The sequence below is a fragment of the Poromitra crassiceps genome, assembly GCF_964638095.1.
Source record: "Poromitra crassiceps genome assembly, chromosome: 6".
NCBI classification, from domain to species: domain Eukaryota; kingdom Metazoa; phylum Chordata; class Actinopteri; order Beryciformes; family Melamphaidae; genus Poromitra; species Poromitra crassiceps.
The window spans coordinates 12,674,997-12,689,937 of record NC_139627.1 but is presented as its reverse complement, the minus strand read 5'-3'; the positions used below and the strand labels follow the sequence as shown (position 1 = coordinate 12,689,937).

Sequence of the window (14,941 nt, the reverse complement as noted above, 5' to 3'; positions counted from 1 at the left end):
CGACGGTCCCTGAACGCCTCCCTCACTGCTGGTCATGGAGCTACTTTCGTTTCGGTTTGCCTCGTAGAAAACCGGGTCTGTTGTCATTGTTAACAATGAGACGGTCGGCAGTAATTTAATACCGCCCGCTGAGCCACGATCAAAACTCAAACGGATTAAAAGGCGATGACAAGAGGAGGATTTAACCCCGTGTCTGCTTTCATTCGGAATCGGAATACAGTTGTAGGAGTCAGTCCGTCGCACGGGGAAGTGAAGTGAAGTGAGACTCCGCTCGTCATGTCTCGGTTACCGGGCGGCGCGGGCGTGTCGGTGCTGGGGGACAGGTCTGTGGAGTTTTACCGCTCCCCGGTGGCTTTCTGCCGGCAGAGGATCCACAAGCACCGCAGCAGGGTGTTCGAGTCCCGTCTGCTCAACACCCCCACCGCCTTCATCTGCTCTGTGCAGGGGGCCACGGAGCTGCTGCACGGTGAGCCACAGTGCGTGTGCGTGCGTGTGTGTGCGTGCGTGCGTGCGTGTGTGTGTGTGTGTGTGTGCTAGCGCAGGTAAAAAAAGAAGAAGGCAAAAGCAATGCAAAGGGCAAAAGCAATGCAAAGGGGGGGGGGGGTAAGGAATTACGTGTGTGTGTGAACAGCCAGGCAACCGCTTAATGACCTTTGTTTGAGTGGAACAGTACCTACTACAATGATCAGATCGTTGTAGTAGGAGAACTTGTGAGATTAAACTCTATAGAATTGCAGGCAGGCCATGAGTGCCCTCATGATGGTTCTGCCTGGCCCAGGAGGTCTACAAACCCTAACCCTAACCACATTTTACTTTGGAAGCTAAAACAAATACATCTAATGAGATGACCTAAATTGGCTGTTTGGAATTATTTTCAATATAATAAATGTTAATATAATTGTGCACTCGTGCAGTACTAGGGTTACACTCAGCTCCCTAAGGGCCTGTGTCCACCTATAGCGTCTTCAGAATCAGAATCAGAATCAGAAAGACTTTAATGATCCCCGGGGGGAAATTGGGACAAGTTACAGTAGCTCGCTCACAGAACACACATAGCATAAATAAAATAAAAATAAAAATAAAAAAATAAATAAAAAATTCAGCCTGCTGCCCCAGCACACAATAGCATACAGGAAGGCACTAGCCACTACCGACTCGTAGAACATCCTCAGCATGGTCCGGCAGACGTTGAAGGACCTCAGCCGTCTCAGGAAGTAGAGACGGCTTTGCCCCTTCTTGTAGAGTGCATCAGAGTTCTTAGCCCAGTCTAGTTTATTGTCAATGTACACTCCAAGGTACTTGTAATCCTCCACTATGTCGACACTGACCCCGTGGATTGAGACAGGGGTCACCGGAGCCTTGACCCTCCTCAGGTCCACCACCAGCTCCTTTGTCTTTGACACGTTGAGCTGCAGGTGGTTCAGCTCACACCAAGTGACAAAGTTGGCCACCACATCCCGATACTCATCATCGTCACCATCTTTGATACATCCCACTATCGCAGAGTCATCAGAGAACTTCTGAAGGTGGCAAGACTCTGTCTGGTAGGTGAAGTCCGTGGTGTAGATGGTGAAGAAGAAGGGAGAGAAGACCGTCCCCTGTGGTGCACCCGTATTGCTGACCACTCTGTCTGACACACAGTTCTTCAGGCGCACATACTGTGGTCTGCCAGACAGGTAGTCCACAATCCAGGCCACCAGGGGGGCATCCACTCACATCGCTGTCAGCTTCTCACCCAGTAGAGCCGGCCTGATGGTGTTGAAAGCACTGGAGAAGTCAAAGAACATGACTCTCACAGTGCTGGCCGGGTTGTCAAGGTGGGCGTAGGCGCGGTTGGTAAGGTAGATGACCGCATCCTCCACTCCCAGTCGGGGCTGGTAGGCGAACTGGAGGGGGTCAAGGGAAGGTTTGATTTTTTTCTGACCGTTAAACGCTGTGAGTGCGCTGGGGAGCGCTGATCTCAGCGCACAATATACAAGGAAGCAGTTTGAAACTAACGTTAGTTCAGTGCGGTAGTAGCTTGATTGCTGACAGCTAACATTAGCAAACAACACACATACAGTGATTTAGCTCAACACTCACCAGAAATATCAAGTGTCTAGCCAATCTGCTGGGTGACTACTGTCAATCAGGTGAATCAGGTGACTACTGTATTTAAGATGGCGTCTCACCTCTGTTTAACTGTCTGACGAAGAGCTGTTTGGCTCGAAACGTTACCACTGCACTTGGTGCAATAAAGCTATCAAAAAGGAGTCCTTTTAGTGTGCGAGCGATTTTTTCATTTGTTTCACTGTTTTTTTCGTCTCAGCACCTACCCGAAGTCTCGGTCCTTGGATGTGCATGTTTTCATCTATTTCATAGCCAATCTGCTCCCACAATTGCGATAGTTTCTCCATGATTAATGCCTACCCCACACTACAGGATAATTTGCAAGATTATGGCCAAGATTCCCCCCTCCCGATTTTCTCGGGGGGGCTCACGATTTGAGGCGCGTCGGGCAGATAATCTTCCCAAATGATCCTGTAGTGTGTGGGGTTCAAAGATTCACAATCGGGAAGACTGCCTCTTCCCGATTGTGAATCGGGCATATCTAACATGTTAGATATTTACAACCCGACAGGCGATTGCATCTTGAGCAGAGAGCCAGTAGTAGCTGCGTTTCCATTACAGTTTTTCGCAAAATAATCTGGTCCGCGTCCGCCCGCAGCCCCGCACAGAAACAAAGAACGAGGAAATTGTCATCGAGGTGAAATACCCGTGCGTCTTTGAACGGGACGGAAAACTAATGCTATACTGCAAAGCATGTAGCCTACAACAAGCGCTTAGGTCTCATATGCTTCCCGCATCGGCGAGTGTCCGCACGGAAAAGTGAGTCAAATCAGCAGACGCGCCCCTCCACAAGGCACCTGTGCAGACGGTTTTCGCCTGGCCGTGCACAGTAGGCCTACACCCCGAATGGACGCGGCTGGGCGGACAAAGTGGAGTTTTCAAGACTTCCGCGAGCAGAAACCCACACAGTGTATAAAAGCTCCACACGTTTCCTCGTCAAGATTCAGTGTCTCTCATTTCCGTGTGACAGCCCAAACTTCAAGCATAATTCCAGCATAACGCTATACTGCAAAGCATGTAGCCTACAACCAGTGTTGCCAGATGGCAAATGTTGAATTATCGTACCAGAGGGTCAAAATTATCGTTTTTGGAGTGAAATTATCGTACGCCCCCTCCCCAGCGCGGCGCGCCTATGTCGGGGGGGCTGGCTGATCACAGGCTACTTTTTGGACTTGGCATGATGTTTCAACACTGTGATCTCAGCCTGCGTTGCAACAACAACTCACGTTCAAGCACGTATTGGCTGCAAAGACGTTGTGTGAAGAGATGATTGTATAAACAGATAGAGTGATAGACGTAGGATTCGACTGTGTCACAAAATGATGAAATTATCGTACATTTGGGGGATTTTATTATTATTATTATCATTATTACTACTACTACACCCGGTGCGCACACTGAATAGGCATTTTAAAAGTTAACGTCGAGCCCTGCTTCCAAGGTGAATCTTCGGCATAATCTTCTAGTGTGTGGGGTTGCATTTGAACAGACGCGATTGTGTGTGTGTCCCAAGATTGAAATGTTAAAAAATCGGCTCTCTCTGTCCTGTAGTGTGTGGGCTCTCAAGATTTTTATAATCTTCAAGGATTTGAAAATCCTGTAGTGTGGGGTAGGCAATAGGCATAAGTTGCCAGAAAAGCAGCACCCGACACCAGCGTCTTTCTGAAAAGTTAAAATATTTTCAGCTGGAAGCGCTGGGAGTCGGGCGCACAAAAACGACGGAGCGCTTTGAAAATAGACGCTGGGCGCAGCGCACTTTCTCTAGACGTCCGTGTGTGCCCGCATACGCCCTCCCCCCATTGGAAACAACTGAAAAAAGCCGCCGGAGTTGATGAAAAGACGCTAGGTGGACACAGGCCCTAAGGCAATAGGCTGTTCAAAACGCTTTCCTACCCGTCTCCGACGTCCGATTGCAGATCTGAAGATATGATAGTCCTCCTATGGAAGCCAGTCATTTAGCCGGGGCGGTTAAAATGATACTGCTGCGTGAAACAACCATTTAGAAGCAGTCTTTCCACAGCCTGCGCTGAATTTACAGCAGGGTGTGTTTGATCTCACTATCATGGTGCACCGCTTGCACGCGGCGAGCAAACGACACATGATGCAGTCACACGGAGACGGCGGCACACTGATCAAATCATCAAATCCAGCGCACCTGGGAAGCAAAACATGAAATACTCAAACTCCCCAAGGTTCCTGTCGGCACTAGGAAGCTTCTCCTCTCCTATATACGGCACAGGCTGTGGAAAGACTGCTTCTAAACGGTTGTTTCACGCAGCAGTATCATTCTAACCGCCCCGGCCAAATTACTGGCTTCCGTAGGAGGATCTGCAATCGGACGTCGGAGACGGGTAGGAGAGCGTTTGGAACAGCCGTTCCCTCCTATTGCCTTATGAAGCATGAGTGAGAGTGTGACCCTAGTACTGCACGCGTGTATAGACGGTTTTAACTTGACAACAATAACAACCGTCACAACCCACCTGAATATCCGGTTTACTTCCTGTATACATACAGTAGCTGATCGCAGGCTGATATTCGGCTCATATTAAATGTTAAAGGAACACTCCGCCCATTTTTAACCAGCTTTGTATCATTTAGAACATCAGTAGTATATCAGAAAACTGTAAACGGTTTTGAAGTCTGTCATTTAATTTGACAGTTATTGAGTGTTAAAGTGTGGACCAGTGACATCACTGGTCCACACTAACTCAAATTAATAACTCATTAACTCAAATCAACTCTCGATAACTGTCAAACTAGATGAATGATGAATAGTTTGACAGTTATTGAGAGTTGATTTGAGTTAATGAGTTATGATTTTGAGTTAGTGTGGACCAGTGATGTCACTGGTCCACACTTTAACACTCAATAACTGTCAAATTAAATGACAGACTTCAAAACAGTTTACAGTTTTCTGATATACTACTGATGTTCTAATGATACAAAGCTGGTTGAAAATGGGCGGAGTGTTCCTTTAACGTTAGGCCGTGTCTCCGACAGACACAGTAACAACGTAGCCTATTTCGGTCTTTATGTCTTGTAGTAGTTAGTAGTAGTAGTAGTAGTTGTTGATAGTTGCCATAACCACCACCCCTGTCGGAAAGACGTGCACACGCTGGGTAGCAGGAAGCGTTGTCGTCTGGTCCGGAGCTAGCCTCAACGCGAGACTCATCAGTCATTCTTCCTTCAGGGTCTCGGACGCGCGGTCCCTACAGCCACTGCAACGCCGACAACGCCGTGGCTGCACGCAATATGCACGCTATCAATCACAATAGAACTGTACCCACCTCCGAGACAATGTTGTTATCCATGGTGCGGGTGCCCTGGCACTCCCAAATAGTGCGTACTTTCCAATAGCGAGCCCTTTCTCACATGCCAGTGCCGAAGTTTTTAGGTGCCCCACAGCGCCGGATGTATCGGTTCGGTGCTCAGTGGTTGGGAGGGTGTAGTGCAGTTTACAATCTTGAGCATCGGCTCTGCCATGTCTTCTTCTTCTTCTTCTGTCTCTGTCTTTCTTCTTCTTCTGTAAAACACTGCAACAGGAAAGTGAGCTGGGGTTCAATTTAGAAGAATGTTTTTGTCGTCAAGTTAAAACCCGTCTATTGAGGGGTGACGAAAAAAATACCCAGCGCATTAAAAAGTGACGCAAAGGAGTCCTGACTTAGGGCCTGTGTCGACCTAGCGTCTTTTCATCAGCTCCAATGTCTTTTTTCAGTTGTTTCCGTTGTTGAAAGTGCGCTGCGCCCAGCATCTATTTTCACAGCGCTCCTGCGTTTTTGTGCGCCCGACTCCCAGCGCTCCCAGCTGAAAATATTGTAACTTTTCAGAAAGACGCTGGTGTCGGGTCGGGTGCTCCTTTTCTGGCAACTAATCATATGGAGAAACTATCGCAACAGAGACAGAAAGGCTCAATTGTGGGAGCAGATTGGCTAGACACTTAAAGTCCCTGGAAACCGATGAACGCCGCAAAGTATATAAATTTAGGTTTGACAGTCATGGCAAAAGTTATGAGAATCAATTAGATTTTAGAGTGTATTTTCTCCCGCAGACTGTGTGGGCGTGTCCCGTCTGCAGCAGGTCTCCTCTCTCTCTCTCTCGGAGGAGACCTGCTGGAGGAGACCTCTCTCTCCGTTAACGGAGAGAGAGAGAAGCAGAGAGAGAGAAGGAAAGAGAGATGGAGTGTGTGTGTGTGTTCGCGCGTTGCTTGGCGCATAGCCTACTGACAGAGAGAGTTTACAGAGAGGAAGAGATCTCTGCTGCTGCGCTACTGTGTGTGTGTCAGTGTGTGTGTGCACGCGTGCGTGCGTGCGTGTGTGTGATTTGATTAAATCTTATGACGTGATAATATCATGCATTTTAGCACCGCGCGCACCGCTCTCTTCAATGAGGAAATGAAAATCCAGACCTTGTAGAAAAGTGTCGATTTTTGGGGTTAGGGTGGAAAGTAATGTCAATTAATTTCTGAGGCACACAATTACTCACATAAGACCCTAAATTGAATAGTTAGAAGGTTTTTGTGGATTTTGGTTTCCAGGGACTTTAATATTTCTGGTGAGTGTTGAGCTAAATCACTGTATGTGTGTTGTTAGGGCCTAAAAAAAAAATAAGTTTGGTTCCTGTTGGTTGTCAGTTGAGGTGAGGGTCGGTAGGGAATTTATTTTATTTATTTTTTTTATTTTTTTTTCAGTGGCAGCAAGGGATAGATAGGAAATATATAGATATATTTTTTTCCTTAAAATTACAGCAGCGATGGATACTTTTTTCATAACAGCCTACATGTACTGTACCACTGTGCTCTACACACGTTTTTATATGAACAAAATATTTAAGTCAATATGAATGCTTCAATGTTATTAAAACGTGCTGATTTTAAATGTTCTTTTTTCTACTCCTAAAAACCAGTTCTGGACCATTGGCATTGAAGACATCTCAAACAATATTTCATCTCATACCTTTAATGGCATTATTAGACCGCAAAAACCAGACAGACACACTTCTATTCCCACCGCCCCCCCCCCCCCCAACCTGCCTCTTCCAACTCACGGCTTCCTCATAGCTACACACACACGCACACACGTCACACACGCACATGCACGCACACGCACAGATGCACGCACACGCGCACACACATGCTCTGGTTTGTGCTCTCTGGAAGAGAAAAGCCCACTCTCCGGGTCCGCAGGCTCTCCAGAATGTCATTTTTTAGCTCCTCTTTTTTCGTCTGTGCAACCTTCGGCAGGGGCAAATGAGTGCGTTGCTGTGCACGAAACAGTATCTCGAAGGCGGACGGAGCGGTACTTTGAGCTGTCGAGGGCTGAGGTTCTGCCGTGCACTTCAGTGCTAAATACCTGAATTGAAACGTAGCCATGACGACACTGACGAGCGAACCAAGCTGCTGAGTGGGGGTCGACACCACATCGCTGGCAATATCCGTCCATTTGTCAGCTCTGTCCACTTTGCCGGCTGCTGATACGAATATACAAGCGCACTGTTTAACTTCCTGAAGCACGTTTTCAAATGATGTTAACCCCAATCTCACAATTCTGGTTGGCACGCTGCTGCATGGGCAGAGAAGCGACACAAAGCACATGTCGGTCATGCTCCCTCCATGCCATTTTCGTTTTAAAGTATCCGTAGCGAAAAGCACCTTCGCGCAGTGGCAAACTCCGCCCCTTAGCGCCACCGTCAAATCAACAAGCTCATAAAATAAATTGGGTCGCACGTAAATTGACAGGGTCGGTCGGAAACCGGAACCAAACTTTTTTTTTTTTTAGGCCTAGCTAATGTTAGCTGTCAGCTATCAAGCTAGCTACCGCACTGAGCTAACGTTACTTTCAGACTGCTTCCTTGCATATTGTGCGCTGAGATCAGCGCTTCCCAGCGTATAACGGTCAGAAAAAGACGCTAGATGGACACACGGCTCTTATACCTCACTACCTCAGTATTATTTTTGGTCAGATAACCCCCCCCCCCCCCCCCCCCCACCCCGTTCTCTCCCCCATTGTATTTGTCCAATCTGTCCAATCCAATCTATCTGGGGAGAGTTGTAGACTAGCACCTGCCTCCTCTGATACATGTGCAGTCGTCGCCAGCCATTTCGTTTCACCCGACAGTGAGGAGTTTCACCAGCAGGATGTTGTAGGATCAGGCTATTCCCGCCAGTCGCCCCCCCCCCCCCCCCCCCCTTCCCCGAACAGACACCCCAACCGACCAGAGGAGGCGCTAGTGCAGCGACCAGGACACATACCCCACCCGCCGGCTTCCCACCCACAGGCACGGCCAATTGTGTCTGTACTAGGAACGTCTGACCAAACTCTAGACAACATGGGGGCTCGAACCGGTGACCCTCGTGTTGCAGGGAATCTCACCAGTGCTCAGAGGGATTGCAGTTCAGTGTCACTTCCTCTTGTTGCACTGAGCCCTGTGTCATCTGTATTTCACTCTGATGTCACTTCCTCTTGTTGCACTGAGCCCTGTGTCATCTGTATTTCACTCTGATGTCACTTCCTCTTGTTGCACTGAGCCCTGTGTCATCTGTATTTCACTCTGATGTCACTTCCTCTTGTTGCACTGAGCCCTGTGTCATCTGTATTTCACTCTGATGTCAACACGCTCTGGAACCTTTCTCTGTTGCCTTTTGCCTTTGTGTGTGACTTCTCTATTTTCTTCTCTCTCTCTCTCTCTCTGTGTGTGTGTGTGTGTGTGTGTGTGTGTGTGTGTGTGTGTGTGCTCGTGCGTGCGTGCGTGCGTGCGTGTGTGTGTGTGTTGCGTGCGTGCGTGCGTGTATAACCAGGTTGTGTCTGTTGTGTTTCAGAGAAGTCCAGCGTGTTTCTGAAGGATCCAACGGATCTGATGACCAACATGTACGGTGACAACATCGTCACCACTAATGGTAACACACACACACACACACACACACACACACACACACACTGTACATACGTACGTATGTACGTACACACATTCCTTTCATACATGCATATCCAAAATAAACACTCTCTCATACACTTATTATTATTGCATTGTATATAGTTAATGTAAACATACTCAGCCTGCAATAAAGCTGATTCTTCTTCTCCTGAACATTTACACAAATGCATTTTTCTCTGCTTTTTGTCTGAAAACAGAGCTGGAATCAAATGTTTGTATGAAAAGTAGAAGCTCTTTTGAGAAATTCAGTGTTTACATGTTCATAGAACCTAAATATTCTGTGGGTCTTGCAAGATTGGTGAAAATGATCAAAGATGCTGGCGGTGGCTGGCAACTAAATAACAAACAAAGACACACTGGCGGGGAAAGAGTTAAGGACGTTTTTGTCTCCTGTATTAATGCAATAGCTCCTTTCATTCATTTTAAGGGGATTTTGCGTGAATTAATGAGCATCTTAGATGCTATTTTAAAGGTCCCATTCCGTGCAAAAGCTGTTTTTACTTGTAAATGCATATACAGTATACTGCTGTCATCCCTCCCTGTAATGAGTGGTCACAAGCTCAGAACTGCCACAGTTGGATTTGTCCCTATCCAGCTTCCCCCTGCAGTCTCCTCCAAGCCACGCCCCCAAATGCTTCGTTTGCCCAGAGGGGAATAGACCCTTCTCACGGGGGCCATTTTGTGTCGAGAAGCCAGGGTAAACACAGGTGCAAGCAAAACACTAATGAGGGTTTCCAAATCCCAATCATGGAAGTTGGAAACCCTCATTAGTGTTTTGCTTGCACCTGTGTTTACCCTGGCTTCTCGACACAAAATGGCCCCCGTGAGAAGGGTCTATAGACCAAATCACCGTGACGTCACCATGTAAACAAATTTACTTCCGGGTACCACTTGGGAAAGGCGGCAGGTTTAAATGTGCGTGTTGTCATATAAATGCTGTCAAACCCTCTCGTTGTTTTCGGCCGACTACTTTCAATTTAAATGGTTAAACGGTTGGTAAACATGCTTGTCCGACGTATCTAGCCTTTCTTCTGTGTTTGTTTTATGTAGTGTTAGCTAGCTAATAAAGTTTGTTTGTCTGTCAAACTCGCTGTTTTTTTACGTTACAGACAGAGTAACCTCGCGTCACCAGGCTCTTCTCGGCGAGAAAGAGCCTGGTACAGACAGAGCTACTGACGCCAGGTCAATTTAATTTAGCTTCAAGTCTACTCTAGTCTGGTCCAACAGGTAAATTAGCTAGTCTGGTCTCCACTAACGTTAGTGAAAGTGTTGTTATGAATGATATTAAACAACAACACAACACGGACGAACCATTTTTGTCTTCTTTGTCTGTTTTTGTCTTCAACATGTCAGTTTGTGCCGTCCACCGCCATTATAATGTGTGGACCTCAGGGGTACCCGGAAGTAAATGTAAACATCCCGCTGATTTGGTCTATAGGGACGTCACGAGCTTCCTCACGCATACTGCGCGGGTCTCTCTCACACAAGCTACCTGCACCATTTTGTCTATAGCCACAAAATTAACACTTCTAGCTGGAGCGACGCCAACTGTACGGTGGCTCAGTGGTAGAGCTGTCGCCTCGCAGTCTGAAGGTCCTGAGTTCGATTCTCGCCTGGGACACTGCGGGCGCTGTGGTTGTGTTCCCCCCATATCTTCAGTGCCTACTGCCCAGGTGGGGTATCTCGTCATAAGGGCCTTTCTGTCTGTGTGGAGTTTGCATGTTCTCCCCGTGCTCCCCCAGGGGGTTCCTCCATATATAACCCCCCCCACTAAAAACATGCAGAAGATCAGATCGTCATCGTCATCTGACCAGTGACGACAACATCCGAAGTTGGTCCCCGGGCGCTGTACGAGAAAGCGACCACTGCTCCTGGCCTGCCCCCCGGAGGAAAGGACATGCCTGGATGGGTCAAATGCAGAGGACAAATTTCACCGGCCACCGTCAGCATGTGTGTGTTTGTGGCCGCATGCATGTGTTGATGTGTGACTGTGTGACAATAAAAGACGGGCTTGTCCGTCTGAAATCGTGTTTAACTGTACGTGATCCAGCAACTGCAGAGGTGCATTCGGTAAGTCTAGGCATTAGAGCTGCAACTATCGATTCTTTTAGTAATCGAGTATTCTACCGAATAATCCATCGATTAATCGAGTAATCGGATAAGAACCCTTTTTTGTGTTTTCAAAGGCTTATCGTAAATATACACCAAAAAATAAGATAAATCTCTTCAAATAAACAACTACATTAGTTTCTTTCTTAGAAAAAACAACATTTTGATTTTTAAATTGCATAGAACTGGCAGTGGCACCATTCATCTTTTTCACCCGTCCTTACAAAGCTGTCCATACCGTACGCTGTGATCCGCTGAAAAAGAGGTGAAATAATAATTAATATTGATATTTATTAGGTAAGCTCATAACAAAACTGGTGAATGCGCATTTACACACCCTAGACCTGTTGCCTATTATTGACACAAATATCAGAATAGCAAGATAACAGGTCAGGTGGTGTAATAATTGGAGCCTAAAATGCACCAATTAAATAGTTGTTTGCAATCATCATGAGAAGAGTCGACCGGTCTAGGGTGTGTAAATGTACATTCTCCACACACACACTCTTTCTCTCTCACACACACTCACTCTCTCTTTCTCTCTCACACACCAACAGGCTAGTGTGATCACACACACACACACACAACGCTGTTAAATTAGCCGCTAACGTTAACGTTAGGTTGAGCTTTGTATTTCTCACAGAAAACGGCAAGCCACATCAAAAAAATGCAGCGTGAATGCAGTTACTAATAGTCATATTGGCAACGTGGCAAGCCAGCAGCACAACTACTACTAGTCTTAATATCAAGTAGCAATCATTAGCATACATTTACATTAGCGTTGTGTATAGTTAACGTTACGTTAGTAACGTTACCTTGCTCCGCTCGACGTAGATGCGCTGGTGGATGCGTAGACTGGATGTTTACGGTTCAGGTGCTGAAGCATTGACGAGGTACTGTTGTGATATGCAAGTGTCGTCTTGCACACCACTGAGTTTGTGTCCTTTTTCAGCGTGAAATGGTCCCACACTTAGACAGTTTCGGTCGCTTTGTCGGCCCTGGTTCTTCCCTTCCCGGCTCCTCCTGTCTGCTTTCTCCGCCGCCTCGTTCCATTTTGCGGGGTCCGTCTCTGGTCTGTCTGCGATCATGTGTCCTCGCGTGTTTACACCGGAAGAGCGCTGTGCCACACCAGTAAGCGTCCGTGAGAAACAGTCTCTACTCTCTAAATGCCGTGTCGAGGCGAATCATTTTGGCCTCGATCATTTTAATTATTCGAGTTATTCGAGGTACTCGAGGAATCGTGACAGCTCTACTAGGCATTTTGAGATGTCCTCTTTAGCATAGTAACCGTTAAGTTAACGATAACTCGCAACCTAGCGTGCTGGTCCACAGACGCTAATCTGATTGGCCGCTGGGAGCCTGGGGCGGGCTCTCCCTCAGCGGCCAATGGGAACTGTTAGTTCTGAATATATTATAGAAACAGAGCATTCTTGGGAAGCGACGAGATGAGGAAGTGAGAACTCCGTCACAACAAACGGGGTTGCTATATTTTCGACAAATTAATCCAGAATCATGTTTTATGGACCAGAGACACACGTTTTTAAGAGGTTACAGCTGCACGAATTGGGACCTTTAATAGATTCTATTTTAAGGGAACACTGCTTTGTAGACCAGGTAGTCTCTGATCTGCAATTAAAGAAGGGGGCAAAATTAGGTTCAGTAGTACATGCCTGATGGTAACCTTTGGTGTGTGTGTGTGTGTGTGTGTGTGTGTGTGTGTGTGTGTGTGTGTGTGTGTGTGTGTGTGTGTGTGTGTGTGTGTGTGTGTGTGTGTGTGTGTGTGTGTGTGTGTGTGTGTGTGTGTGTGTGTGTGGTTTTCAGGTGAGGAGGCGTGTCTTCTCCGTCTCTCCCTCACCAGCCTGTTCACAGGAGCTTGTTTAGAGTCGTGGAATGATTACATCATCAGGTAGGGACAACACAATGATTACATCATCAGGTAGGGACAACACAATAGGCTCGTTTGAGATGAGCAAATTCTGCGCAGATTCGACCAGCGCCTTGCTTGCCCTGTTGCATGATGGTTAGAAAGTTGTCCGACTTGCTCCGTCCTGCCCGACTGCGTGAGTCACGTGACTCTCGCGAGAGCGAGGCGGGCGCAGATTTGGAGCGAGGCGCCGCAGTTGCTCCCCACCAACTGCGCCCGACTGCGGATGACAGAGGATGACGAGAAACGCATCAAGCTGAGCGCCCATTGGTTCAACACAGGTGCATCACAAACCCACAGTGAAGTGTAGAAACATCAATTTTATATCTATTCCAAGCTGTCACTCCATATTTTACATAAATACCACCTGGAATGCCTACATTAAAATAAAAATAAGGAATCTGAAGATCTGTGTTATTTGAGCAGTGAGTGTGGGTGGCGCTAATGCATGTTTTAATTTGTTTACAAACCGCTGTTAAACCAAACTGTAGAAGAAGAAAAGCAGCAGTCTGTGCCGTCGGGGGTGTTCGACTTGTTGACGCCTCGCCTGACTGTGCTCGCCTGCTCTCGTCTGCTTTCCAGGCGAGGCGGCAGTCATCTCAAACGAGCCTAATGATTACATCATACATCATCAGGTAGGGACAACACAATGATTACATCATACATCATCAGGTAGGGACAACACAATGATTACATCATCAGGTAGGGACAACACAATGATTACATCATCAGGTAGGGACGACACAATGATTACATCATCAGGTAGGGTCAACACAATGATTACATCATCAGGTAGGGACAACACAATGATTACATCATCAGGTAGGGTCAACACAATGATTACATCATCAGGTAGGGTCAACACAATGATTACATCATCAGGTAGGGACGACACAATGATTACATCATCAGGTAGGGTCGACACAATGATTACATCATCAGGTAGGGACGACACAATGATTACGTCATCAGGTAGGGACGACACAATGATTACATCATCAGGTAGGGACGACACAATGATTACATCATCAGGTAGGGACGACACAATGATTACATCATCAGGTAGGGACAACACAATGATTACATCATCAGGTAGGGACAACACAATGATTACGTCATCAGGTAGGGACAACACAATGATTACGTCATCAGGTAGGGACAACACAATGATTACGTCATCAGGTAGGGACAACACAATGATTACATCATCAGGTAGGGACAACACAATGATTACATCATCAGGTAGGGACAACACAATGATTACATCATCAGGTAGGGACAACACAATGATTACATCATCAGGTAGGGACAACACAATGATTACATCATCAGGTAGGGACGACACAATGATTACATCATCAGGTAGGGACGACACAATGATTACATCATCAGGTAGGGACGACACAATGATTACATCATCAGGTAGGGACGACACAATGATTACATCATCAGGTAGGGACGACACAATGATTACATCATCAGGTAGGGACGACACAATGATTACGTCATCAGGTAGGGACGACACAATGATTACATCATCAGGTAGGGACGACACAATGATTACATCATCAGGTAGGGACAACACAATGATTACATCATCAGGTAGGGACAACACAATGATTACATCATCAGGTAGGGACAACACAATGATTACGTCATCAGGTAGGGACAACACAATGATTACATCATCAGGTAGGGACAACACAATGATTACGTCATCAGGTAGGGACAACACAATGATTACATCATCAGGTAGGGACAACACAATGATTACGTCATCAGGTAGGGACAACACAATGATTACATCATCAGGTAGGGACAACACAATGATTACATCATCAGGTAGGGACAACACAATGATTACATCAT

The 14,941-nt window shown here is 46.7% G+C and overlaps 1 protein-coding gene across 1 annotated transcript in view; it reads left to right on the top strand.

The window, feature by feature from the left end:
• Nucleotides 1-276: 276 nt before the first annotated feature.
• The window catches only part of LOC310778318 (uncharacterized protein), a gene marked incomplete at its 5' end in the record, with an annotated part of 85,202 nt that continues 70,537 nt past the window's right edge, over nt 277-14,941 (top strand). Inside the window, 3 exons of the mRNA XM_083638702.1 lie at nt 277-466; nt 8,924-9,001; nt 12,970-13,054. Of these exons, the coding sequence (XP_083494828.1) occupies nt 277-466; nt 8,924-9,001; nt 12,970-13,054 (353 nt within the window). The remainder of the gene's footprint in view (nt 467-8,923; nt 9,002-12,969; nt 13,055-14,941) is intronic.